We start from the raw sequence: 26,947 nt of genomic DNA on the forward strand, positions 1-26,947 counted from the left end.
GGCATTTAACTACCGCATCCGGCCGTGCGGCCGGATATGAGCGCATCGCCGACCCCCGTCACATGATCGGGGGTCGGCGATGTGTCAGGAAGGTAACCATAGAGGTCCTTGAGACCTCTATGGTTACTGATTGCCGGTGGCTGTGAGCGCCACCCTGTGGTCGGCGCTCACAGCACACCTGCAAATCTGCTGTGTAGCAGCGATCTTATGATCACTGCTGCATAGCAGAGCCGATCGGGCTGTGCCTGCTTCTAGCCTCCCATGGAGGCTATTGAAGCATGGCAAAAGTAAAAAAAAAAAGTTTTTAAAAATGTGAAAAAAATAAAAAAAATATAAAAGTTTAAATCACCCCCCTTTCGCCCCAATCAAAATAAATCAATAAAAAAAAACCCCAACCTACACATATTTGGTATCGCCGCGTTCAGAATCGCCCGATCTATCAATAAAAAAAAAGCATTAACCTGATCGCTAAATGGCGTAATGAGAAAAAAATTCGAAACGCCAGATTTACGTTTTTTTGGTCGCCACGACATTGCATTAAAATGCAATAACGGGCGATCAAAAGAACGTATCTACACCAAAATGCTATCATTAAAAACGCCAGCTCGGCACGCAAAAAATAAGCCCTCACCTGACCCCAGATCACGAAAAATGGAGACGCTACGAGTATCGGAAAATGGCGCAATTTTGTTTTGTTTTGTTTTTTGCAAAGTTTGGAATTTTTTTTCACCACTTAGGTGAAAAATAACCTAGTCATGTTAGGTGTCTATAAACTCGTAGTGACCTGGAGAATCATAATGGCAGGTCAGTTTTAGCATTTAGTGAACCTAGCAAAATAGGCAAGCAAAAAACAAGTGTGGGATTGCACTTTTTTTGCAATTTCACTGCACTTGGAATTTTTTTCCCGTTTTCTAGTACACGACATGCTAAAACCAATGATGTCGTTCAAAAGTACAACTCGTCCCGCAAAAAATAAGCCCTCACATGGCCAAATTGACGGAAAAATAAAAAAGTTATGGCTCTGGGAAGGAGGGTAGCGAAAAACGAAAATGGAAAAACGGAAAAAGCTCCGGGGGTGAAGGGGTTAAGAGACGCTTAGCACAGAATTTGATATAATCAAATAGTGTGAGCCCATCAACCAATCGTCAAGGTGGTCTCATAAAACTGATGGGTCCCTGACCTCCCTGTCCAAATGTGAACACTTACCGAAGGCCAATATCTGTATGCCTGGGTGAATGTGGACACCTCTGTTCAGCAAAGCCTACATATGAGTTGGCCGGGACCAAGTGTGATGAGATGCAATTAAAAACCACATGGTGATGGGAGAAGTGCTCAGTCAATAAGCTAGCATAGAAATGACAGAAAAAAGACTCGCACATCCAAACTAGTATGGAGGTAGCTGCTCCTGGTATGCACCTATTCACACTAGTTTGGATGTGCGAGTCTTTTTTCTGTCATTTCTATGTTAGCTTATTGACTGAGCACTCCTCCCATCACCATGTGGTTTTTAATTGCATCTCATCACACTTGGTCCCGGCCAACTCATATGTAGGCTTTGCTGAACAGAGGTGTCCACATTCACCCAGGCATACAGATATTGGCCTTCGGTAAGTGTTCACATTTGGACAGGGAGGTCAGGGACCCATCAGTTTTATGAGACCACCTTGACGATTGGTTGATGGGCTCACACTATTTGATTATATCAAATTCTGTGCTAAGCGTCTCTTAAATATTTTCCTAATGTTCAAAAGCCATTTTGCTATTCATATTTCATGTATTTCATATTAGACATGCTTTGGCACGATAGAGTGCAACCTTCTTTGTATATTTACCTTATAGGAACCTGACACACACAATGATACCGTCATCCCCCCGATCCCTTCATAGCGTTACTGTATAATGTCCCAGCATTCCCACCTCTCCAGTCAGCAGCTCAATCATCTTGTATGTGAGTTCTAGGATCTTCTGGTCATTGATGTCCTCATGTATCAGGGGGTGAGGTGGAGGCCCCGAGATTGGGCTCAGGGGTCTTCCCCATCCCTCAGACACAGGTTCCTGACAGCGCTCACTAGAGGTCTTCTTCACTGCTGTGTAATCCTGGTTATGGAGAGACACATTAATAAACCTCACTACAGACATTCCCAGAGTCCTCACCTCTCCAGTTCTGTCCATCTGTTATTCCCATAGATAAGAATGATGTAATGTGACATCATCAGAATCTCTCACCTCTCCAGTAAGCCGGAAGAGGATCTCTAGGGTGAGGTGTAATATCCTCTCCGCCATCTTGTCCCTGTCCCTATCCATCCTTGTAGGGTCACTCAGGAGAATTCTCTTATCTAGAAGATCTGCACTGAGAGGATCCGATATTGTAGGGACCTGAATGGGGAGAAGATGACGATGTAACATCATAAAGATCCTATGTAAGAAACCTCCGGAGCTGTTACAGGCTTCACATGATCACTACATCCAGTCATGGCCCCGTCCTGCCCCCGGTATAACACACAGTCCCATTATAGTCACATACAGAAATTTATCACAGGCTCAGCACTGAGGGAGTTAATGCCCCCTGCCCCAGCAATGGGGAATCTCCAGCACCTACCTCCACCTGCAGAGCCGCACACCACATATATGGCTGTACTGTGTGCACAGGACCTGAGATGAGGTCACAGGAGGGGAGGAGTCAGGGTCACATTATCAGGGGCCTCTATGACTAGTGGACCATGGTGTCACGGTGCATTGTTATTCTAGGGTAGGGTAAACAGCTGCCATGAAGTAATGAACTTGATTGGCCAAAATGCTTATGTAAGCCCTAATGTCCAAACATCCATCCACAGATAACAAAGGACCCAGGATGAGCCAAGAAACAAATCCCCCGCCCTTAATCTACCTCCACAAGCCTTATATGATGACACCTTATAGATGGTGGACCAGGAACTGTTCGTCTGATGTTATAGCCCATCTCTGCCAAGAAAAAATGAGTGATTTCAAACACATTAGTTGGACACCAGTCCTGTAGTCAGTTAAAATTTACAACACTGTGCACTACCTACAATTTGTAGTGCAGCGGTATCCACGCTATGCAGTGATGAGGCAGTGACCCAGCAAAGTTCCAAACAAAAGTCTCTTTAATGTGTTCATTTGACAGCATTAATGTCCAACTCACAGCATTACACAGTACACGATATGCTCCGGATCCCAGCCAGGAACCATATCCTCCAGTTTGCAGCCAATAAACATGCCAGTCCAACTCCAAGACCAGTTACCGTGGGCGACTGCACAGCTATGTATGCTGTGGGTGCTAGGCATCTCAGCTCCCCTGGCTGTTTGGCTCTGCTTACCTGTGCAGCCTCACACAGGTGGAGCTCTGCAGAACCGACTGCTTCTGCACTCTAGCAAACACCAGACTGACAACAACTCTGACCCTGACACACCCAAACCCTTTACTGCAGGGCTTTTAACCAAAGAACCTGTAGCCTTCGGTCACATAGAAAACCAGGCCAGGAAGTGAACAGACTGCCATCCTGTAGTCAGTTTCAAAACAAAAGCTCAGCAGGTTTTCTCAAATCTACCCTGGACAAATAGCTTGTCCAAGACTAACACTCACTTTTATTTTTCATTGCAATCACAGCTACGCCTGTGACTTTAATGCACTCCCATGGCCTCAATGTGCCTCCTTGCGCATCCTGGGGGAACATACAGCAACCCTCACATGTAACACTGGTCACTGCCTCAGATATTATTGATATCTTCCTCAACAAATCGTGTATATCCTGTGGATCCCCTTTCATTGTATTTTTTCCCTCAATCATAATGTTCTCAGTACTAATACTTTTGACAAGAAAAACTGAAGAGGTTAGGAGTTTTTCAAAATTTCACTGACAACCATGCCTAGGTGAAGTGCTCAAAATTACCATTCTAATGTGGTTTCAGACTGAAAAATGATCACTTTATTTTATATTACACTGCAATATATTCTAATGGTACAACTTCCCACCTCTGATTGCTGTCTCATCTCCTGCAATATATTCTAATGGTATATAATTCCAGCTACTCCACACAATTCCAGCATGAGTCCGCAAATGTTATTCATCTTAGCTGCATAGATAATGGTATTTAGTTATTACAACTTACTCTGTTTGTCCTCTTATGCTATGAGGTGAACTATCTTCTCAAAGTGGTTTATGATCCATGTAGGCCTGGACATTTGTTTATATGTTCACTACATTTATTGTGTCCTGCTGTCTCAACTTAGGGAGGCATTTATGCACATTTAATGTAAGCACATTTCATCAAAGTACTGGCAGTTATAACATGGCAATTAGACAGGGCAGGAGACAGGTAAGACAATTAAATAAATCTATTCCCTGTACATTTAGAACACAGCAAATATTCACCATATGCATTTGTATAATCTATATCCTGGCTGCAGCATTCACTCACACTCACCACCCTAGCATTAATTCTTTACGCTCCATTCATATCGGCCCCTCTGTCCCTTCCTCTCCTATGTATAGTACTCACGCTCTGTTCATATTGCTAAACAGCGCAGATCCACTCAGTCCCACCATCCAACACACGAGACGATCTCACAAATCACTTAACCATCTGCTTACTCTTTCTATCCTCCTTCTCCTAGTCACAGGAGATATCTCTCCCAACCCCGGCCCCCCATGTTATAGAAAGTCAAACCTCCCAACTGCTACACTCAGAAACCCCTCTAAACTTATTAACAGTCACTGCATGCCTTCGGTCTCTTTCAATTGTGCCCTTTGGAATTCTCGCTCAGTGTGTAATAAACTGCCCTTCATCATTGACTTCTTCCTTTCTGATTCTCTTAACCTTCTAGCTCTTACTGAAACCTGGATCCAGCAGTCAGACACCACCGCTGCTGCTGCTCTTTCATATGATGGACTACACTTTTCTCATACCCCAAGATCGACAACAGAGGAGGTGGAGGCATTGATCTGCTCCTATCACCCAAATGTACCTTTCAGGTTATCCCCCAAGTACCCTCACTTGTCTTCCCTTCTTTTGAGGTCCATGCGATCAGACTCTTCATCCCCTTCTCCATGCGAGTGGCGGTGGTGTATCGTCCCCCAGGACCCTCCCATCAGTTCCTGGATCACTTTACCACCTGGCTTCTGCACTTTCTCTCCTGTGACATCCTCACCCTCATCATGGGTGATTTCAACATCCCCATTGCTTTTCCCCTCTCCTCATCTGTTTCTCACCTTTTATCTCTAACCTCCTCTTTCAGCCTGTCGCAGCATAATAACTCTTCAACTCATGAAGACGGAAACTCTCTCGACTTGGTCTTCTCCCGTTTTTGTTCAGTGGATCATTTTACAAACTCCCCTCTCCCACTCTCTGACCACAACCTTCTTTCATTCTCTATCAAGAACTGTCATCCCGCTCAGGTCAACCTCACTTTCCACTTTTGGAAACATACAGGCCATTAACACCCAGAAACTTATGAAGAACTTGCAGTCCTCGTTGGCCCCTATCTCCTCCCTCTCATGTCCCTATTCTGCACTGAAGCACCTCCTATACATAGAACAACTCGGCACAGATGGCAAAAACCGTGGCACACACTGAAAACACGTTTCCTACAATGGTGCTCCAGGTGCACCGAACGCCTGTGGAGAAAATCTAATCTACCCGAAGATTTCATCCATTATAAGTTTATGCTTAAAACATACAACTGTGCCCTACACCTCTCCAAACAAACCTATTTCAACACCCTCATCACCTCACTGTCCAATAACCCTAAAAGTCTCTTTGAAGCTTTTCATTCCCTTCTCAAACCAAGAGTGCAGGCCCCAACCACAGATCTCCGCGCTGACGATCTGGCCAATTACTTCAAAGAAAAAATTGACCATATCCGACAGGAAATTATCTCCCAATCTCCTCATATCATGCACGGTCCTCCCTCCCCCACTGCATCTAGCTCACTCTCTGACTTTGAACCAGTCACAGAAGAAGAAGTAATTAGGCTCCTTGCATCTTCTTGCCCAACCACTTGCACCAGTGACCCCATTCCGTCACTTCTCGTACAGTCCCTTTCCCCTGCTGTCACCTTTCACCTAACAAAAATATTCAACCTCTCTCTCTCTCTTCCGGTATCTTTCCCTCCTCATTTAAGCATGTCATCATACATCCATTACTTAAAAAAACCATCCCTCGACCAAAACTGTGCCGCTAACTATAGACCTGTCTCTAATCTTCCCTTCATCTCTAAACTCCTCGAACGCCTGGTCCACTCCCGTCTTATCCGCTATCTCTCAGATAACTCTCTTCTCGACCCTTTTCAATCTGGTTTCCGCTCTTTACACTCTACTGAAACTGCCCTCACTAAAATCTCTAATGATTTACTAACAGCTAAATCTAATGGTCACTACTCCATGCTAATTTTCTTGGCTCTCTCTGCAGCATTCGACACTGTGGATCATCAGCTCCTCCTCACTATGCTCCGCTCCATCGGCCTTAAGGACACCGTTCTCTCCTGGTTCTTCTCCTATCTCTCCGACTGCTCTTTCATTGTATCTTTTGCTAGTTAATAATAATAATAATCTTTATTTTTATATAGCGCTAACAGATTCCGCAGCGCTTTGCAGTTTGCAAACATTATCATTGCGGTCCCCGATGGGGCTCACAATCTACATTCCCTATAAGTATGTCTTTGGTATGTGGGAGGAAACCGGATTACCAGGAGAAAAAAAACGCAAACACAGGGAGAACATACAAACGCCTTGCAGATGTTGCTCTTGGTGGGATTTGAACCCAGGACTCCAGCACGGCAAGGCTGCAGTGCTAATCACTGAGCTACCATGCTCCTCCTCCTCTCATCTTCCCCTTACTGTTGGGGTTCCTCAAGGATCAGTCCTAGGCCCCCTCCTTTTCTCTTTGTATACCGCCCCTATTGGACAATCAGTAGATTTGGGTTCCAGTACCATCTCTATGCAGATGACACCCAATTATACACTTCTGCTCCTGATATCATGCCTGCCTTTTTAGAAAACACCAGTGATTGTCTTACCGCTGTCTCTAACATCATGTCCTCCCTCTATCTGAAACTGAACCTGTCAAAAACTGAATTCCTCATGTTCACTCCCTCTACTAGCCTACCTTTGCCTGACATTGACATCTCCGTTTGTGGTTCCACTATTACTCCCAAGCAACATGCCCGCAGCCTTGGGGTCATACTTGATTCCGAGCTTTCATTCACCCACCACATCCGATCACTGGCTCGCTCTTGTTATCTGCACCTCAAAAACATTTCTAGAATTCGACTTTTTCTTACTTTCGATTCTGCAAAAACGCTTACGGTTTCTCTTACTCACTCTCATCTGGACTATTATAACTCTCTACTAATCGACCTCCCTCTTACCAAACTCTCCCCGCTCCAATCTGTCCTGAATGCTGCAGCCAGAATCATATTCCTCACCAACCGTTACACCGGTGCCTCTACCTTGTGCCAGTCATTACACTGGTTACCCATCCACTCCAGAATCCAGTACAAACGTATTACCCTCATCCACAAAGCACTCCATGGCTCAGCACCAGCCTACATCTCCTCCCTGGTCTCAGCCTACCACCCTACTCGTGCTCTTCCTTGTGCTAATGACCTGAGGTTAGCATCCTCAATAACCAAGAGCCTCCCGTCTCCGAGACTTTTCACACGTTGCGCCAATTCTTTGGAATGTACTCACCAGGTTAATACGATTAATTCCCACAGTTTTCCCACAGTTTTAAGCGTGCCCTAAAAATGCATTTGTTCAGACGGGCCTACCGTCTCAACGCATTAACCTAACTATCCCTGTGTGGCCCATTCAAAAAACTTAAACCATAATCCGGTTCCTTGCATCATGTTCTGTTACCATCCACCTCTGGTGTCTCCCCTTTTCCCATAGATTGTAAGCTTGCGAGCAGGGCCCTCAATCCTCTTGGTGTCTGTGTTGATCTGTTTATTGTTATGCTGTAATGTCTATTGTCTATACAAGTCTATGTAAATTATAATGTACAGTGCTGCGGAATATGTCAGCGTTATAGAAATAAAAATTATTATTATTAGTATTCTGTATACAGGGAAGTTTCAATAAAGAAAGTGTCAGTTCAGTGTATAATACTGGGGGATAAAACAAGACTGAACACAAGACCTTCATAGCCTTCTACACATCATAGGGGAGATCTCATGACACCTTCTCTCCATCTACCTGATGATCCTGAGGAACATTGGGATCTTCTTGTTTACAGTCCTGTGGAAGAGGAGGGGGACATCTCTCTGGTGTTGTCCTCTCACTGGATAGATCTGGAGGAAACACATACGGGACCGAGTTAATTCTTTACATACAGATAATTATAGGCCGTGTGTATTTAGTCCTGTCTATTACCTGGTGATGTGAGGGGCTGGGGAACCTCCATCATGATGTCCTCATACAGATCTTTGTGTCCTTCTAAATACCCCCACTCCTCCATGGAGAAATAGACGGCGACATCCTGACTCCTTATAGGAACCTGACACATACAATGATACCGTCATCCCCCGATCCCTCCATAGTGTTACTGTATAATGTCCCCCATTCCCAGCAGTGTCACCTCTCCAGTCAGCAGCTCAATCATCTTGTAGGTGAGTTCTAGGATCTTCTGGTCATTGATGTCCTCATGTATCAGGGGGTGAGGTGGAGGCCCTGTGATTGGGCTCAGGGGTCTTCCCCATCCCTCAGACACAGGGGCCTGACAGCGCTCACTAGAGGTCTTCTTCACTACTGTGTAATCCTGGTTATGGAGAGACACATTAATAAACCTCACTACAGACATTTCCAGAGTCCTCACCTCTCCAGTTCTGTCCATCTGTTATTCCCATAGATAAGAATAATGTAATGTGACGTCATCAGAATCTCTCACCTTTCCAGTAAGTCGGAAGAGGATCTCTAGGGTGAGGTGTAATATCCTCTCCGCCATCTTGTCCCTGTCCCTATCCATCCTTGTAGGGTCACTCAGGAGAATTCTCTTATATAGAAGATCTCCACTGAGAGGATCCGATATTGTAGGGACCTGAATGGGGAGAAGATGACGATGTAACATCATAAAGATCCAATGTAAGAAAGGTAAATGCTAGAGTGTATGGGCTCCTTCCCGGTGTGACGTCATTTCCGGGGGCGTGTCCTATTGGGAGGGGGCGTGTTCTCCAAGGCGGCAAAGGAAAGCAGCATGATAGCTTGTGGACGCCATGGAGGTCAGTGGTTTCAGGGTGAAAAATGCTACTTGCCCATCGCTATTCGCTATTGGGGGGAGGCCCTGTGGTGGTCGACCTACTTGTCTGTGTGGGGAGTGACCCGTGGTGGGATTTTGGGGGGCTCCGCTGCTGCTGGCTATTGTGGGGGACTCCTGCAGTGTGGTTTTGGGGGCTCCGCTGCTGCTGGCTATTGTGGGGGACCCCTGTGGTGGGATTCTGGGGGGCTCTGCTGCTGCTGGCTATTGTGGGGGATCCCTGCGGTGTGGTTTTGGGGGGCTCTGCTGCTGCTGGCTATTGTGGGGGACCCCTGCGGTGGGATTTTGGGGGGCTCCGCTGCTGCTGGCTATTGTGGGGGACCCCTGCGGTGGGATTTTGGGGGGCTCCGCTGCTGCTGGCTATTGTGGGGGATCGCTGCGGTGTGGTTTTGGGGGGCTCCGCTGCTGCTGGCTATTGTGGGGGACCCCTGCGGTGGGATTTTGAGGGGCTCTGCTGCTGCTGGCTATTGTGGGGGACCCCTGCGGTGGGATTTTGGGGGGCTCCGCTGCTGCTGGCTATTGTGGGGGACTCCTGTGGTGGGATTTTGGTGGGCTCCGCTGCTGCTGGCTATTGTGGGGGATCGCTGCGGTGTGGTTTTGGTGGGCTTCGCTGCTGCTGGCTATTGTGGGGGATCCCTGAGGTGGGATTTTGGGGGGCTCCGCTGCTGCTGGCTATTGTGGAAGACCGCTGCGGTGTGGTTTTGGGGGGCTCCACTGCTGCTGGCTATTGTGGGGGACCGCTGTGGTTTTGGGGGGCTCCGCTGCTGCTGGCTATTGTGGGGGACCCCTGTGGTGGAATTTTGGTGGGCTCCGCTGCTGCTGGCTATTGTGGGGGACCCCTGTGGTGGAATTTTGGTGGGCTCCACTGCTGCTGGCTATTGTGGGGGACCCCTGCGGTGGGATTTTGGGGGGCTCCGCTGCTGCTGGCTATTGTGGGGGACCGCTGCGGTGTGGTTTTGGGGGGCTCCGCTGCTGCTGGCTATTGTGGGGGACCCCTGTGGTGGGGTTTTGGGGGGCTTTGCTGCTGCTGACTATTGTGGGAGACCCCTGTGGTGGGATTTTGGGGGGGCTCTGCTGCTGCTGGCTATTGTGGGGGACCGCTGCGGTGTGGTTTTGGGGGGCTCCGCTGCTGCTGGCTATTGTGGGGGACCCCTGTGGTGGGATTTTGGGGGGCTCTGCTGCTGCTGGCTATTGTGGGGGATCCCTGCGGTGGGATTTTGGGGGGCTCCGCTGCTGCTGGCTATTGTGGGGGACCCCTGTGGTGGGATTTTGGGGGGCTCTGCTGCTGCTGGCTATTGTGGGGGATCCCTGCGGTGGGATTTGGGGGGGCTCCGCTGCTGCTGGCTATTGTGGGGGACCGCTGCGGTGTGGTTTTGGGGGGCTCCGCTGCTGCTGGCTATTGTGGGGGACCCCTGTGGTGGGATTTTGGTGGGCTCCGCTGCTGCTGGCTATTGTGGGGGACCCCTGCGGTGTGGTTTTGGGGGGCTCCGCTGCTGCTGGCTATTGTGGGGGACCCCTGTGGTGGGATTTTGGGGGGCTCTGCTGCTGCTGGCTATTGTGGGGGATCCCTGCGGTGGGATTTTGGGGGGCTCCGCTGCTGCTGGCTATTGTGGGGGACCGCTGCGGTGTGGTTTTGGGGGGCTCCGCTGCTGCTGGCTATTGTGGGGGACCCCTGCGGTGGGATTTTGGGGGGCTCCGCTGCTGCTGGCTATTGTGGGGGACCGCTGCGGTGTGGTTTTGGGGGGCTCCGCTGCTGCTGGCTATTGTGGGGGACCCCTGTGGTGGGATTTTGGGGGGCTCTGCTGCTGCTGGCTATTGTGGGGGATCCCTGCGGTGGGATTTTGGGGGGCTCCGCTGCTGCTGGCTATTGTGGGGGATGTTATGATTCCAATGGCAGGGAATCGCAAAGTCTGCAAACATAAGTACTAGCTCAATAGGGAAGTGGTAACTAGGCTGACCATATACCTGATCCTAGCACAAACACTAAACAGTAGCCGGGGAACGCCTACGTTGGTCCTAGACGTCTCGCCCAGCCGGAGAACTAACTAACCCTATCAGGGAAAATAAGAACAATGCAAATGATCAAAAGTACGAAAGCAGGACTTAGCTTATCTTGCAAAGAACCAGGACCTGAAGACAGGAGCAAACAGAAGTGAACTGATTACAACGATGCCAGGCACTGGACTGAGAATCCAGGAAGTTTAAGTAGCAACACCCCGGACCTAACGAAGCAGGTGAGTATCAACCTGGGAAAGAACAATCAAGTGCCAACCCACTAGTGACCAAAAGAGGGAGCCAAAAAGTATAGTTCACAACAGTACCCCCCCTTTAAGGAGGGGTCACCGAACCCTCACCAAGACCACCAGGGCGATCAGGATGAGCAGCGTGGAAGGCACGAACCAAATCGGCCGCATGAACATCCGAGGCGACCACCCAGGAATTATCCTCCTGACCATAGCCCTTCCATTTGACCAAATACTGGAGCCTCCGTCTAGAGAGATGAGAATCCAAGATCTTCTCCACCACGTACTCCAACTCGCCCTCAACCAACACCGGAGCAGGAGGCTCAACAGCAGGAACCACAGGCACAACGTACCGCCGCAACAAAGACCTATGGAATACGTTGTGAATGGCAAACGACACAGGAAGATCCAAACGAAAAGAAACCGGGTTAAGAATTTCCAAAATTTTATAAGGACCAATAAAGCGAGGCTTAAACTGAGGAGAGGAAACCTTCAGAGGGACATACCGAGAAGACAACCAAACCAATTCCCCAACACGAAGTCGGGGCCCCACACCGCGGCGGCGGTTGGCAAAATGCTGAGCCTTCTCCTGTGACAACTTCAAGTTGTCCACCACATGATTCCAAATCCGCTGCAACCTATCCACCACAGAATCCACCCCAGGACAGTCAGAAGACTCAACATGACCCGAGGAGAAACGAGGATGAAAACCAGAGTTGCAGAAGAATGGCGAAACCAAGGTAGCGGAACTAGCCCGATTATTAAGGGCAAACTCAGCCAATGGCAAGAAGGTCACCCAATCATCCTGGTCCGCAGAAACAAAACATCTCAAATAAGCCTCCAGTGTCTGATTAGTTCGCTCCGTTTGACCATTAGTCTGAGGATGGAAGGCAGATGAAAATGACAAATCAATGCCCATCTTAGCACAAAAAGATCGCCAGAATCTGGACACAAACTGGGATCCTCTGTCGGACAGGATATTCTCCGGAATGCCGTGTAAACGAACCACATTCTGAAAAAACACAGGAACCAGATCGGAAGAGGAAGGCAACTTAGGCAAGGGTACCAAATGGACCATCTTGGAAAAACGATCACACACCACCCAGATGACAGACATTCCTTGAGACACCGGAAGATCAGAAATGAAATCCATGGAAATGTGTGTCCAAGGCCTCTTCGGGACAGGCAAGGGCAAGAGCAACCCGCTAGCACGAGAACAACAAGGCTTAGCCCGAGCACAAGTCCCACAGGACTGCACAAATGACCGCACATCCCGTGACAAGGAAGGCCACCAAAAGGACCTAGCCACCAAATCTCGGGTACCAAAAATTCCCGGATGTCCTGCCAACACCGAGGAATGAACCTCGGAAATGACTCTGCTAGTCCATTTATCAGGAACAAACAGTCTGTCGGGTGGGCACGAGTCAGGTCTACCAGCCTGAAATCTCTGCAACACACGCCGCAAATCAGGAGATATGGCCGACACGATTACTCCCTCTTTAAGAATACCAGCTGGCTCTGAGACTCCAGGAGAGTCAGGCACAAAGCTCCTAGAGAGAGCATCAGCCTTAACATTCTTTGAACCAGGCAGGTATGAGACCACAAAGTCAAAACGAGAGAAAAACAATGACCAACGAGCCTGTCTAGGATTCAGGCGCTTAGCAGACTCGAGATACATCAGATTTTTGTGATCCGTCAGGACCACCACACGATGCTTAGCACCCTCGAGCCAATGACGCCACTCCTCAAATGCCCACTTCATGGCCAACAACTCTCGATTTCCAACATCATAGTTCCGCTCAGCAGGCGAAAACTTCCTAGAGAAAAAGGCACATGGTTTCATCACAGAACAACCAGAGCCTCTCTGCGACAAAACAGCCCCAGCACCGATCTCAGACGCATCCACTTCAACCTGAAAGGGAAGTGAGACATCAGGTTGGCACAAAACAGGCGCCGAAGTAAACCGGCGCTTCAGCTCCTGGAAGGCCTCCACGGCCGCAGGAGCCCAATTAGCCACATCAGAACCTTTCTTGGTCATATCCGTCAAAGGTTTAACAACGCTAGAAAAATTAGCAATAAAGCGACGGTAGAAATTAGCAAACCCCAAGAACTTCTGAAGACTCTTAACAGACGTGGGCTGAGTCCAATCATGAATAGCTCGGACCTTAACTGGGTCCATCTCCACAGCAGAAGGGGAGAAAATAAACCCCAAAAAACCTTCTGCACTCCAAAGAGACACTTTGAGCCCTTCACAAACAAAGCATTATCACGCAAAACCTGAAACACCATCCTGACCTACTTTACATGAGAATCCCAATCATCCGAGAAAACTAGAATATCGTCCAGATACACAATCAAAAATATATCCAGATACTTCCGGAAGATATCATGCATAAAGGACTGAAACACTGAAGGGGCATTAGAGAGCCCAAAGGGCATCACCAAGTATTCAAAATGACCTTCGGGCGTATTGAATGCAGTTTTCCATTCATCTCCCTGCCTAATGCGCACAAGGTTGTACGCACCACGAAGAACTATCTTAGTGAACCACTTGGCACCCTTAATCCGAGCAAACAAGTCTGACAATAGTGGCAAAGGATACTGAAACTTAACAGTGATTTTATTCAGAAGCCGATAGTCAATACAAGGTCTCAAAGACCCGTCTTTCTTGGCCACAAAAAAGAATCCCGCACCAAGAGGGGAAGAGGATGGACGAATATGCCCCTTCTCCAAAGACTGCTTGATATAAGAACGCATCGCGGCATGCTCGGGTACAGACAAATTAAATAATCGTCCCTTAGGAAATTTACTGCCAGGAATCAAATCTATAGCGCAGTCACAGTCCCTATGAGGAGGAAGAGCACTGGACCTGGACTCACTGAATACATCCTGATAGTCACACAAATACTCAGGAACTTCTGAAGGAGTAGAAGTAGCAATAGACACCGGCGGAGAATCGCAATGAATTCCCTGACAACCCCAACTTGACACAGACATAGCTTTCCAATCCAAAACAGGATTATGGGTCTGTAACCATGGCAAACCTAAAACGACCAAATCATTCATTTTATGCAGAACAAGAAAACGAATCACCTCCCGATGTTCAGGAGTCATGCACATGGTCACTTGTGTCCAATACTGCGGTTTATTTTCTGCCAGTGGTGTAGCAACAATTCCTCTGAGAGGAATCGGAATTTTTAAAGGCTCCAGGACAAAACCGCAGCGCTTGGCAAAGGACAAGTCCATAAGACTCAGGGCAGCACCTGAATCCACAAACGCCATAACAGGGTAGGAAGACAATGAACAAATTAAAGTCACAGACAAAATAAATTTAGGATGCAAATTACCAATGGTGACAGGGCTGACAACCTTGGTTAGGCGTTTAGAGCATGCTGATGTAACATGTGTAGAATCACCACAGTAAAAACACAGCCCATTCTGACGTCTATGATTTTGTCGTTCGGTTCTAGTCAGGATTCTATCACATTGCATTGAGAGAGGTGTCTGTTCAGACAACACCGCCAGAGGTTTAGCGGTTTTGCGCTCCCGCAAACGCCGATCAATCTGAATAGCCAGCGCCATAGAATCATTCAGACTTGTAGGAATTGTAAAACCCACCATCACATTCTTAATGGCCTCAGAAAGGCCATTTCTGAAATTTGCGGCCAGAGCACATTCATTCCATCGAGTAAGCACGGACCATTTCCGAAATTTTTGGCAGTACACCTCAGCTTCATCCTGGCCCTGAGAGATGGCCAGTAGAGCTTTTTCTGCCTGAATTTCAAGATTAGGCTCCTCATAAAGCAATCCGAGCGCCAGAAAAAACGCATCAACATCCGCCAATGCCGGATCTCCTGGCGCTAACGAGAAAGCCCAATCCTGAGGGTCGCCACGCAAGAAGGAGATAACAATTTTAACTTGCTGAGCTGAATCTCCAGACGAACGAGGTCTCAAAGATAGAAACAATTTACAATTATTCCTAAAATTCCTAAATTTAAATCGATCTCCAGAGAACAGCTCAGGAATGGGTATCTTAGGCTCTGACATAGGACTGCTAACAACAAAATCCTGAATGCTATGCACACGTGCAGCAAGCTGATCCACACTAGTAATCAAGGTCTGAACATTCATGTCTGCAGCAAAGCTTCAAGCCACTCAGAGATTAAGGGGAAGAAAAAAAAAAAAAAAAAAACAAACTCAGAACTTCTTTTTCTTTTAATCCCACTTCAGCAATGCATTAACTATTTATGGCCTGGCATACTGTTATGATTCCAATGGCAGGGAATCGCAAAGTCTGCAAACATAAGTACTAGCTCAATAGGGAAGTGGTAACTAGGCTGACCATATACCTGATCCTAGCACAAACACTAAACAGTAGCCGGGGAACGCCTACGTTGGTCCTAGACGTCTCGCCCAGCCGGAGAACTAACTAACCCTATCAGGGAAAATAAGAACAATGCAAATGATCAAAAGTACGAAAGCAGGACTTAGCTTATCTTGCAAAGAACCAGGACCTGAAGACAGGAGCAAACAGAAGTGAACTGATTACAACGATGCCAGGCACTGGACTGAGAATCCAGGAAGTTTAAGTAGCAACACCCCGGACCTAACGAAGCAGGTGAGTATCAACCTGGGAAAGAACAATCAAGTGCCAACCCACTAGTGACCACAAGAGGGAGCCAAAAAGTATAGTTCACAACAGGAGGACCCCTGTGGTGGGATTTTGGGGGGCTCGGCTGCTGCTGGCTATTGTGGGGGACCCCTGCGGTGGGGTTTTGGGAGGCTCCGCTGCTGCTGGCTATTGTGGGGGACCCCTGTGGTGGGATTTTGGTGGGCTCCGTTGCTGCTGGCTATTGTGGGGGAGCCCTGCGGTGGGATTTTGGGAGGCTCCGATGCTGCTGGCTATTGTGGGGGACCCCTGTGGTGGGATTTTGGGGGGACCTGCTGCTGCTGGCTATTGTGGGATTTTGTGGGGGGGACTGCTGCTGGCTGTTGTGGTTGACTTCAGTGGTAGGCGACCTGCTTGTGTGAGGGGGGCTGCAGGCTATTGGGGGACCCCTGACCTGCTTGTGGGGGGGCGACCTGCTGCATGCTATTGGGGGTGACCCATTTTAGTGGGGGGTGACCTGCTTGTGGGGGGGGGACCTGCTGCTGGCAATTGGGGGGACCCCTGTGGTGGGATTTAGGGGTGACCTGCTTATGGGGTGACTTGTTTGGGGTGGGAGATCTGCTGCTGGCTATTGGGGTGACCCCTATGGTGGGACCCCTGTGATGTGATTTGGGGGCGACCTGCGTGCGGGGGACCCCTTTTAGTGAGGGTGACCTGCTTATGGTTGGGTTTGGGGAGGCGACATGCTTGTTGCGGGACCCCTTTTAGTGGGGGTGACCTGCTTGTGGAGGGGTGACCTGCTAATGGCTATTGATGGGCCCCTGTGGTGGGGTTTGGGGGTGACCTGCTGGCTATTGAGGGGGACCCCTGTGGTGGGGTTTGGAGGTGACGTGCGGCTTACGGGGTGGACCCCTTTTAGTGGGGGCGACCTGCTGCTGGCTATTGGGGAGACCCTGGTGGTGGGGTTTGAGGGCGACATGCTTGTGGTCGGGTTTTGGGAGGGCGTGACCTGCTGTCTATTGGGGGGGACCCTTGTGGTGGATGTGGGGGGAGACCTGCTGCAAGCTATTGGGGGACCCCTGTGGTGGGATGTGGGGGTGACCTGCTTGTGGTGGGATGTGGGGAGGCGACCTGCATGTGAGGGGTGACCTGCTGCAGGCTATTTGGCGGACCCCTGTGGTGAGATTTGAGGGCGACCTGCTTGTGGGGAGGCGACCTGCTTGTCGTTGAATGTGGGGAGGCGACCTGCTTGTCGTTGAATGTGGGGAGGTGACCTGCTTGTCGTTGAATGTGGGGAGGCGACCTGCTTGTCGTTGAATGTGGGCAGGCGACCTGCTTGTCGTTGAATGTGGGCAGGCGACCTGCTTGTCGTTGAATGTGGGGAGGCGACCTGCTTGTCATTGAATGTGGGGAGGCGACCTGCTTGTCGTTGAATGTGGGGAGGCGACCTGCTTGTCGTTGAATGTGGGGAGGCGACCTGCTTGTCGTTGAATGTGGGGAGGCGACCTGCTTGTCGTTGAATGTGGGGAGGCGACCTGCTTGTCGTTGAATGTGGGGAGGCGACCTGCTTGTCGTTGAATGTGGGGAGGCGACCTGCTTGTCGTTGAATGTGGGGAGGCGACCTGCTTGTCGTTGAATGTGGGGAGGCGACCTGCTGCTTACAGATGGAACCCTTTTATTGGGGGGTGACCTGCTGCTTACTGGGGGATACTTTTAATTGGGGGCTGACCTGCTTATGGGTTGGGTTTGGGGGGGGGCTGAAGAGGGTTTAAGCTGGGTGGGGGGTGGACATCGAAGGGGGTGTGTGCTGGGTGGGGGGGTCCACGTCCGATGGGTGTTGGACGTCCGATGGGGGTTTGTGGGGGTTGGACGTCCGAAGGGGGTGTGTGCTGGGTGGGGGGTCCACGTCCGATGGGGGTTTGTGCTGGGTGGGGGGGGTCCACGTCTGATGGGGGTTTGTGCGGGGTGGGGGGTCTGCATCTGGGGGTTTCTGCTGAGTGGGGGGTTCCGCGTCCGGTGGGGGTTGGACGTCCGATGGGGGTTTGTGGGGGTTGGACGTCCGATGAGAGTTTAAGCTGGGGTGGCGTTCGATTGGAGGGGGTGTCTGATGGGATTTATGGTTGTGGCAGGGGGCGTCATATTTGGATTTACGCTTGAGGGGAGGGAATGTCTGGTGGGCTTTAGATTTATCCTGTGGGGTCCGCTGGTTAATGTGAGGTGGATGTTTCTGACTGGGGGAGCGAGGTTATGCTGTGTGGCCCGCTGGTTAATGTCAGGTGGAGGTTTCTGACTGGGGGAGCGAGGTTATGCTGTATGGCCATCTGGTTGATGTGGGGGGGCTAATGCTTCATTGGGGTACACAAAAAAAATATGAGTGTATGCTGCTTATGCTATGCAAAAATTTTTTTTAGGTATTTCCCTGTAGAGTAGGCCACACCACCAACTGGCACGAAGCTAATCCTTTTTAGCTTAATGTCAGTAGGAGGCAGACATGGGTCTGGACCACCCAGCCCAGTTTCTGACTTAGGTTTTGGTTGTTTTTTTTTTATTAACGATTTTCCTTTTTTTCAGATACGGCTTTTGAGGGCGACAGTGGAATTGTCACTCTAATCTCCCACCTAGAATTGTCACTACCGTATCATCTGTGGTCTACGAAGCAAGGCCCTAACACATCAAGAGTGTTTGTGGTTCCCCAGAGGACGGTCCATGCCACGAATCCCCCTGCCCTCTGGCCCCCCCAGAGCCAGATAGAGTAGGGAGGGAAGACGAATCCGTTATGTGCCAGCCGCCGAAAGGTCTGCGTCCAGGTTATTCCATGCCCATCTTCATCATCGGTCTGTGAAGAATGATGTGTGAGCTTCAGGACACATACAGTGGGGCAAAAAAGTATTTAGTCAGTCAGCAATAGTGCAAGTTCCACCACTTAAAAAGATGAGAGGCGTCTGTAATTTACATCATAGGTAGACCTCAACTATGGGAGACAAACTGAGAAAAAAAAATCCAGAAAATCACATTGTCTGCTTTTTTATCATTTTATTTGCATTTTATGGTGGAAAATAAGTATTTGGTCAGAAACAAAATTTAATCTCAATACTTTGTAATATTTCCTTTGTTGGCAATGACAGAGGTCAAACGTTTTCTGTAAGTCTTCACAAGGTTGCCACACACTGTTGTTGGTATGTTGGCCCATTCCTCCATGCAGATCTCCTCTAGAGCAGTGATGTTTTTGGCTTTTCGCTTGGCAACATGGACTTTATTCGGACTCCCATGACAGCACTACGAGAGAGGGGATCCGCCCTTCAGGAACAGGAAACCTACAGAGATACAAAAGGGCGGCACCTCTCCCTATGCATCAGTTGGTTTCCTGTTCCTGGAGGGACAGGATCCTACAGATGAAATTCTCCGTAGTGGATCCCAGGCCGGCCGGCCGAATCTGGTAGCGGGGGGGTCTCCTACCTCGGCCGGTGCGGATGTCCCTGGAGGCGCCACGGTGGTCCTGGCTGGACTGCACGTCGGTGGCGTATGACAGCAGGGAGCAGGGTCCGGAGGATTGCCTGATCTCCATTCTATGCCGGCGTTGGTAAGTATATCCCCCCCTTGGTTCTTGCAGCGATGCGGTGCGGCGGTGGAGTGGGGTGGCGGTGACGGGAGAGCGGCGCCGACCGGAGCGCTGTCGCACATCTCCGGCGTCCTGCACCGCTCTCAGGAGCGTTTCCGGAGTGCTGTGACGCCGGGGGCGGAGTCGGCAGGCGCTTCCGGGTTACTGGATGGCTGCGCATGCGCAGTCTATCCAAGATGGCGGCGCCCATCGATCCTGGACACCGGATTCCCCACTAACTACCGCTGACCTCCCAGCTGCGGTCTGGTAAGCAGAAACCAATGGGATGACGCCAGGCAGCCTGCTGACCGGAACCCAGGGGGATTTAAGCAGGTGTCGGACTTAGAGCCCTGCTTTTGGTCACACTTCCATCATGGAGAGTGATGGTGAGCAGCCTCAGCTACTGGAGGTGCGACAGAAGCCCTTGGAGAAGGAGCATGTCAGGAGTGACCAGTCCAGCCGCAAAAGCTCGTCCAAGCAGGGATCGAGAGCGTCGACTGGGAAAGAACCCCCTCGTGTTCCGGTACCTTTCTTGGCGTACACTGGTAAGTGATCTACGTGAATGTTCACTCAGTGACGCGGGCCCCCTTATACTTTGTCATTCTAGGGGAAGAAAAGTGCAAAGACGAAACATAAGGAGTGCGCCCTATGTGGAATCCCCTTACCAGATTCTTATCCCAAAAAGTTATGTGCCCCCTGTATACAGCAGACGGTGAGGTCTACAGGTATGGTAGGGGTTAAGGGACATCAGGTCGGATAGATGGTATCACCTTATTGTCCTCCCCTAGGTAGCGGAAGAATCTGCAACTACGGCTAACTTAAAAGAGATGATCCGTCTGGAAGTAAGGGAATCCCTGCGGTCTCTATCCCAGGCGGGAAGTTCAAAACCTAGAACTCCCTTAATCTCTGAGTCTTCGGAGGAAGAAAGAGAGGAAGGTTCCTATGGCTCTATTCCCTCTTCCTCGTCATCGGAAGAGGACTCTGGCCGTTTTTGTCTGCCGCTGGACCGAGTTGATAAACTAGTTAAATCGGTCAGGGGTACGATGGGCCTGGAAGAGCCAAAAACTCAACCTTCCAGGCAGGAATTAATGTTCAGCGGATTAGACCATAAGAAACGCAGATCTTTTCCGGTGATAGATAAAGTTCAAGAGTTAATTCTCCGAGAGTGGAAGAAACCGGAGAAAAAAGGCTCGTTACCACCAGCTTTAAAACGCAGGTATCCCTTTGAGGATGCAGCGGTTGATACCTGGGACAAGGCCCCTAAGCTAGATGCTGCGGTGGCAAAAGCGTCCAAAAAAGCCGCATTACCCTTTGAGGATATGGGGTCCCTTAAAGATCCGCTGGATAGGAAGGCAGACACCTTTCTTAAAGGTACCTGGGAGATGGCGGCTGGATCTCTGAGACCAGCGGTGGCCGCAACGTGTACAGGAAGATCCTTAATGGTCTGGCTGAATCAGCTGGAGTCACAACTTAAGGAAGGTGCGTCCAGGAATACAATCCTGAATGCGCTCCCAGTAATTCAAGATGCTGCGGCCTTCCTGTCGGACGCTTCATTGGATTCTGTCAAGATGGCGGCCAGAGCAGCAGGTCTTTCCAACGCGGCTCGTAGAGCCTTATGGTTAAAATGTTGGTCCGGTGACATCCAATCAAGATCCAAGCTCTGCGCTATCCCATGTAAAGGGGAATATCTCTTCGGACCAACTCTGGATGACTTGCTTGAAAAAGCAGGTGATGACAAGAAGAAGTTCCCTAATCTGGCATCAGCATCTTACCGTCGCCCCTTCAACAGAAGGAGGTTTGGTCGCGGAAGGAAACGCGCGTCCTCACCCTCGAGAGATAATTTCAGATGGAAGGATAGACGCAAGAGAGGTACGGGCTATATGTTCCGCCGTTCCTCAAAAGAACGTAAAAAGTCAGACCAATGACTAGCAATCCCTGTGGGAGGGAGATTGGCAGCCTTCTCTTCCGCATGGTCTGACATCACTAATAGTGACTGGGTCCGAGGCATTGTATCAGACGGCCTGAGACTGGAGTTTGACCATTGGCCTCAGGATAAGTTCAAATTAACCCCCTTACGTTCCTCCTCTATTGAACAAACGGCTTTGGAAGCTGAAGTCACCAATTTATGTCTTAAAAAGGTGCTGATTGAGATCCCAGATTCAGAAAGAGGAAGAGGGTTCTACTCTCCTCTATTTCTGATTCAAAAACCAGATAAGTCATTTAGGACCATCATTAATCTTAAATCTCTTAATGAATTCCTGGTTAATAAAACCTTCAAAATGGAGTCTATCAGTACTACAATAAAGATGTTGTTCAAACACTGCTTTATGGTAGTTGTAGATCTTAAGGACGCATACTATCATGTTCCTATCCATGAGAACTTCCAGAGGTTCCTGAGGGTGGCGGTGTCTATAGAGGGAATTGTTCGTCATTTTCAATATCGAGCCCTTCCCTTCGGCATTTCTGCAGCTCCTAGGGTATTTACCAAGGTAGTCGCTGAGGTTATGGCATATTTGCGAGAATCCGATATCCTCATAATACCTTATCTGGATGATTTCCTTATTGTGGGGAATTCAGCAGATCATTGCCTTTCGCAAGCAATGACAGCCATAGCCAAACTAGAACATCTGGGCTGGATTATAAATTATGACAAATCCCGTTTACAGCCCCTAAAAATTCAGAGATTCCTCGGACTGTTATTAAATTCAGAGACCCAACAATGCTGTTTGCCGCCTGATAAATTACTCCACATTCAACAACAGGTGTTGAAGGCGATTAATAAACCATCCATGACCCTTAGACAGGCTATGTCACTGTTAGGATCCCTAACTTCGTGCATTCCTGCCGTCCGTTGGGCCCAATTCCATACCAGACCTTTACAGTTTGAGGTTCTGGACAATGATAGAGCCTTACAGGGGTCCTTGCAGGGTCAGGTGATGTTAAGTCCAGTAGTACTTACATCTCTCAGATGGTGGCTAGGAGAAGGCAATCTGTCGGCAGGAGTTCCCTGGGTGACACATGTGACTCGTGTAATAACAACTGACGCCAGCCCTACGGGATGGGGGGCGCACATGGGTGACATCGTAGTTCAAGGGCTATGGGACCCTCAAACATCAGCTTCCTCCAATCAGAGAGAGTTAATGGCTATTGAGCTAGCAGTTAAAAAACTCCTCGTGTATCTACAGGGTCACCATGTCAAGATCCTCTCCGACAACCAGGTGGCAGTAGCCTACGTAAACCACCAGGGTGGAACACACTCCGAATCTCTGATGGAAGTAGCAGACCGCCTTCTCCAGACAGCAGAGAGCAATTTACTATCTTTAACTGCTCTACATTTAAAAGGGAAAGAAAACATAAAAGCGGACTTTCTAAGCCGCAACACGTTAAAACAAGGGGAATGGTCCCTGAACAGAGACATCTTCGGTCAGATTGTCCACATGTGGGGTCATCCAGACGTGGACCTGTTTGCCACCAGGGACAACAGAAAAACAAAAAAATTCTGTTCTCTGAATCCCAGGGAGAATCCGTTGGCAGTGGACGCCTTCCTGATCAAATGGGACTTCCGTTTGGCTTATGCGTTTCCCCCGCTGGGCCTATTACCTCTTGTGGTCAGGAAAATAAGGGAGGACCGAGCAAGGGTCATACTGGTCGCCCCTTTCTGGCCCAAGAGAGCTTGGTTCGCGTGGCTCAGGACCATGTCGGTGGAAGACCCCTGGGTACTTCCGGACATTCCCAATTTACTCCATCAAGGTCCGATCACCCATCCGCAGGTGAAGGGGCTCCATTTGACGGCATGGTGTTTGAGAGGTCATTATTAAAAAACAGAGGTTTTTCCTAAACTTAATTGATACCCTTATGAAGAGTAGAAAAAATATAACAACAAAGATCTACTCTAGAACCTGGAGGAAGTTCTTGGCCTCTTCAGATTTCAGAATTGAAGAAGGGTTACCAATTAACCAAATTTTAGAATTCCTGCAGAAAGGGTTAGAGTTAAACCTATCCACGAGTACACTAAAAGTACAAGTCTCAGCCCTGGGGGCCCTGTTTTCTTGTAACGTTGCTAATAACTATTGGGTATCAAGGTTTATAAAAGCTTCTAGTAGAGCTAGACCTATACACAAGAACAGGTCGGTACCTTGGGATCTCAACCTAGTCCTGTCAGCCTTGACTAGAGAACCGTTTGAGCCCTTACATTCTGCTTCAATTAAATTATTGTCCCTCAAGACAGCGTTCTTGGTAGCGATAACATCTGCTCGTAGAGTAGGGGACATTCAAGCGCTCTCTAGACTCTCCCCATATACAGAGTTTTTACAGGACAGAGTAGTCCTAAAACCGGACCCCGCCTATTTGCCAAAAGTCGCCTCACATTTTCACAGATCACAGGAGATAGTGTTACCATCATTTCTCCCTAACCCCTCTAACGCCAAAGAAGAACTACTCCATACATTAGATGTTAGGAGATGCCTGTTAGAATACATCACAGTCACTAATACTTGGAAGAGAGAGGATGCGTTATTTTTATCCTTCCAAGGTCCTAGGAAAGGGCTTAGAGTTTCGAAGTTCACACTAGCGAAGTGGATTAGGGAGGCTATCTCTCTGGCTTATACTGCAGGTGGAGGTCCGGCTCCGCAGAATCTGAGGGCGCATTCCACCAGGGCCATGGCTACATCCTGGGCGGAAAGATCTGGAGTATCAATCGACCAGATATGTAAGGCAGCTACGTGGTCGTCCCCTTCCACCTTTTTCAAGCACTATCGGTTGGACTTGGGGTGCTCCTCTGATCTCACCTTCGGGTTAAGGGTGCTGCAGGCTATAGTCCCTCCCTAAGGTAGTTTTACATCTCTGTAATTCTCTCGTAGTGCTGTCATGGGAGTCCGAATAAAGCATTAAGCTACTTACGGGTAGCTGCGTTTTTTGGAGGCCCATGACAGCACCCTTAGTTCCCTCCCTATTCACGGGGGGTTGCACTTCCTATAATGTATATAATGAGATATATATAGATCTCACGTGTGGTATTTGTATTGGATTAGTTTTGTATATAAACTGTATATAATATTTGTGTGCTACTAACCGCGGTAGTCCTCTCAGGCTCTAATATACAACTGATGCATAGGGAGAGGTGCCGCCCTTTTGTATCTCTGTAGGTTTCCTGTTCCTGAAGGGCGGATCCCCTCTCTCGTAGTGCTGTCATGGGCCTCCGAAAAACGCAGCTACCCGTAAGTAGCTTAATGCTTTCAACTCCCTCCAAAGGTTTTCTATAGGGTTGAGATCTGGAGACTGGCTAGGCCACTCCAGGACCTTGAAATGCTTCTTACGAAGCCACTCCTTCGTTGCCCTGGCGGTGTGCTTTGGATCATTGTCATGTTGAAAGACCCAGCCACGTTTCATCTTCAATGCCCTTGCTGATGGAAGGAGGTTTGCACTCAAAATCTCACGATACATGTCCCCATTCATTCTTTCATGTACCCGGATCAGTCGTCCTGGCCCCTTTGCAGAGAAACAGCCCCAAAGCATGATGTTTCCACCACCATGCTTTACAGTAGGTATGGTGTTTGATGGATGCAACTCAGTATTCTTTTTCCTCCAAACACGACAAGTTGTGTTTCTACCAAACAGTTCCAGTTTGGTTTCATCAGACCATAGGACATTTTCCCAAAACTCCTCTGGATCATCCAAATGCTCTCTAGCAAACTTCAGACGGGCCCGGACATGTACTGGCTTAAGCAGTGGGACACGTCTGGCACTGCAGGATGAGTCCATGGTGGCGTAGTGTGTTACTTATGGTAGGCCTTGTTACATTGGTCCCAGCTCTCTGCAGTTCATTCACTAGGCCCCCCCGCGTGGTTCTGGGATTTTTGCTCACCGTTCTTGTGATCATTCTGACCCCACGGGGTGGGATTTTGCGTGGAGCCCCAGATCGAGGGAGATTATCAGTGGTCTTGTATGTCTTCCATTTTCTAATTATTGCTCCCACTGTTGATTTCTTCACTCCAAGCTGGTTGGCTATTGCAGATTCAGTCTTCCCAGCTTGGTGCAGGGCTACAATTTTGTTTCTGGTGTCCTTTGACAGCTCTTTGGTCTTCACCATAGTGGAGTTTGGAGTCAGACTGTTTGAGGGTGTGCACAGGTGTCTTTTTATACTGATAACAAGTTTAAACAGGTGCCATTACTACAGGTAATGAGTGGAGGAAAGAGGAGACTCTTAAAGAAGAAGTTACAGGTCTGTGAGAGCCAGAAATCTTGATTGTTTGTTTCTGACCAAATACTTATTTTCCACCATAAAATGCAAATAAAATGATAAAAAAACAGACAATGTGATTTTCTGGATTTTTTTTCCTCAGTTTGTCTCCCATAGTTGAGGTCTATGATGTAAATTACAGACGCCTCTCATCTTTTTAAGTGGTGGAACTTGCACTATTGCTGACTGACTAAATATTTTTTGCCCCACTGTATATCCTACCAGGCAGTGAGGGGGCTACTTTAAAAAAAAAAAAATAAAATGGAAAAGACAGGACAAATATGTCCTAGTTCGCCCCTGAGCTATATGGACGTCTCCTGGGGAAACCTTCCTATTCATGCAGCCTCCATGTTTTCCAGAGGCTCCTGTGACCCTGCTCTTAAAATATCCAGGCTTCGGTCTAGGCCTTCTCTGGTGGCCGGTCCACACCGCCACTGCCCTGAACAATCATGCACGCCAACTTTCTAGTGTGTCCTACTCTTCACCTATCAGTTTAAGAGTACTTCGCTTCTGCAACAGAGGACTAAAGTCTGCCTCCCAAGAGATCTGCTGTTCAATTTTGGTTGTTTTGGAAATGTTCTGTCCAAAAAACCGACGGGACAACTCTCCGACCCGCCAGGAAAAGATGAGACCTTCCTTTAGGCCAACCCCCTCCTGGCATCCACGAACCCACCAGCACTGGTCTGCTAGGCCTGGATCTAGCAGACTCTCTTCGACATGATGGGGCGTTCCCACCTTGGATGTTTCTCAGGGTCGGATGCCGTGTCCTTCACAATTCAAGGCCGGTACTATGATCTCTGGTCTGGGACACCGAAACCTCAGACATCGGAAGCAGGCCTGGGGGGAACAGAGCCACATACCAAACCGACAGTCCAGCCCGCATGCACCAACAGCATACTACAGTTTTACAATACTGTAGAAATGCATAAAATGAAACAAGCAAAGGCATAAAGTTATTCAATGCAAAAAAATGCAGTTTTATAAAATTG

The 26,947-nt window shown here is 48.9% G+C and overlaps 1 protein-coding gene across 4 annotated transcripts in view; it reads right to left on the minus strand.

The window, feature by feature from the left end:
- LOC143767203 (uncharacterized) overlaps positions 1-26,947 on the minus strand; it is a 684,359-nt gene that overhangs the window by 140,234 nt on the left and 517,178 nt on the right. Inside the window, exons 2-7 of one of the 4 annotated variants that reach the window (XM_077255332.1) lie at positions 8,905-9,054; positions 8,596-8,775; positions 8,391-8,514; positions 8,214-8,308; positions 2,227-2,376; positions 1,918-2,097 (exon numbers count right to left, since the gene is read on the minus strand). The exons of the other annotated variants lie outside the window; for them this stretch is intronic. Coding sequence (XP_077111447.1) covers positions 1,918-2,097; positions 2,227-2,376; positions 8,214-8,308; positions 8,391-8,514; positions 8,596-8,775; positions 8,905-9,054 — 879 coding nt within the window. The remainder of the gene's footprint in view (positions 1-1,917; positions 2,098-2,226; positions 2,377-8,213; positions 8,309-8,390; positions 8,515-8,595; positions 8,776-8,904; positions 9,055-26,947) is intronic. 4 annotated transcript variants of the gene reach the window in all.

Source organism: Ranitomeya variabilis, chromosome 4 (assembly GCF_051348905.1).
Source record: "Ranitomeya variabilis isolate aRanVar5 chromosome 4, aRanVar5.hap1, whole genome shotgun sequence".
NCBI classification, from domain to species: Eukaryota; Metazoa; Chordata; class Amphibia; order Anura; family Dendrobatidae; genus Ranitomeya; species Ranitomeya variabilis.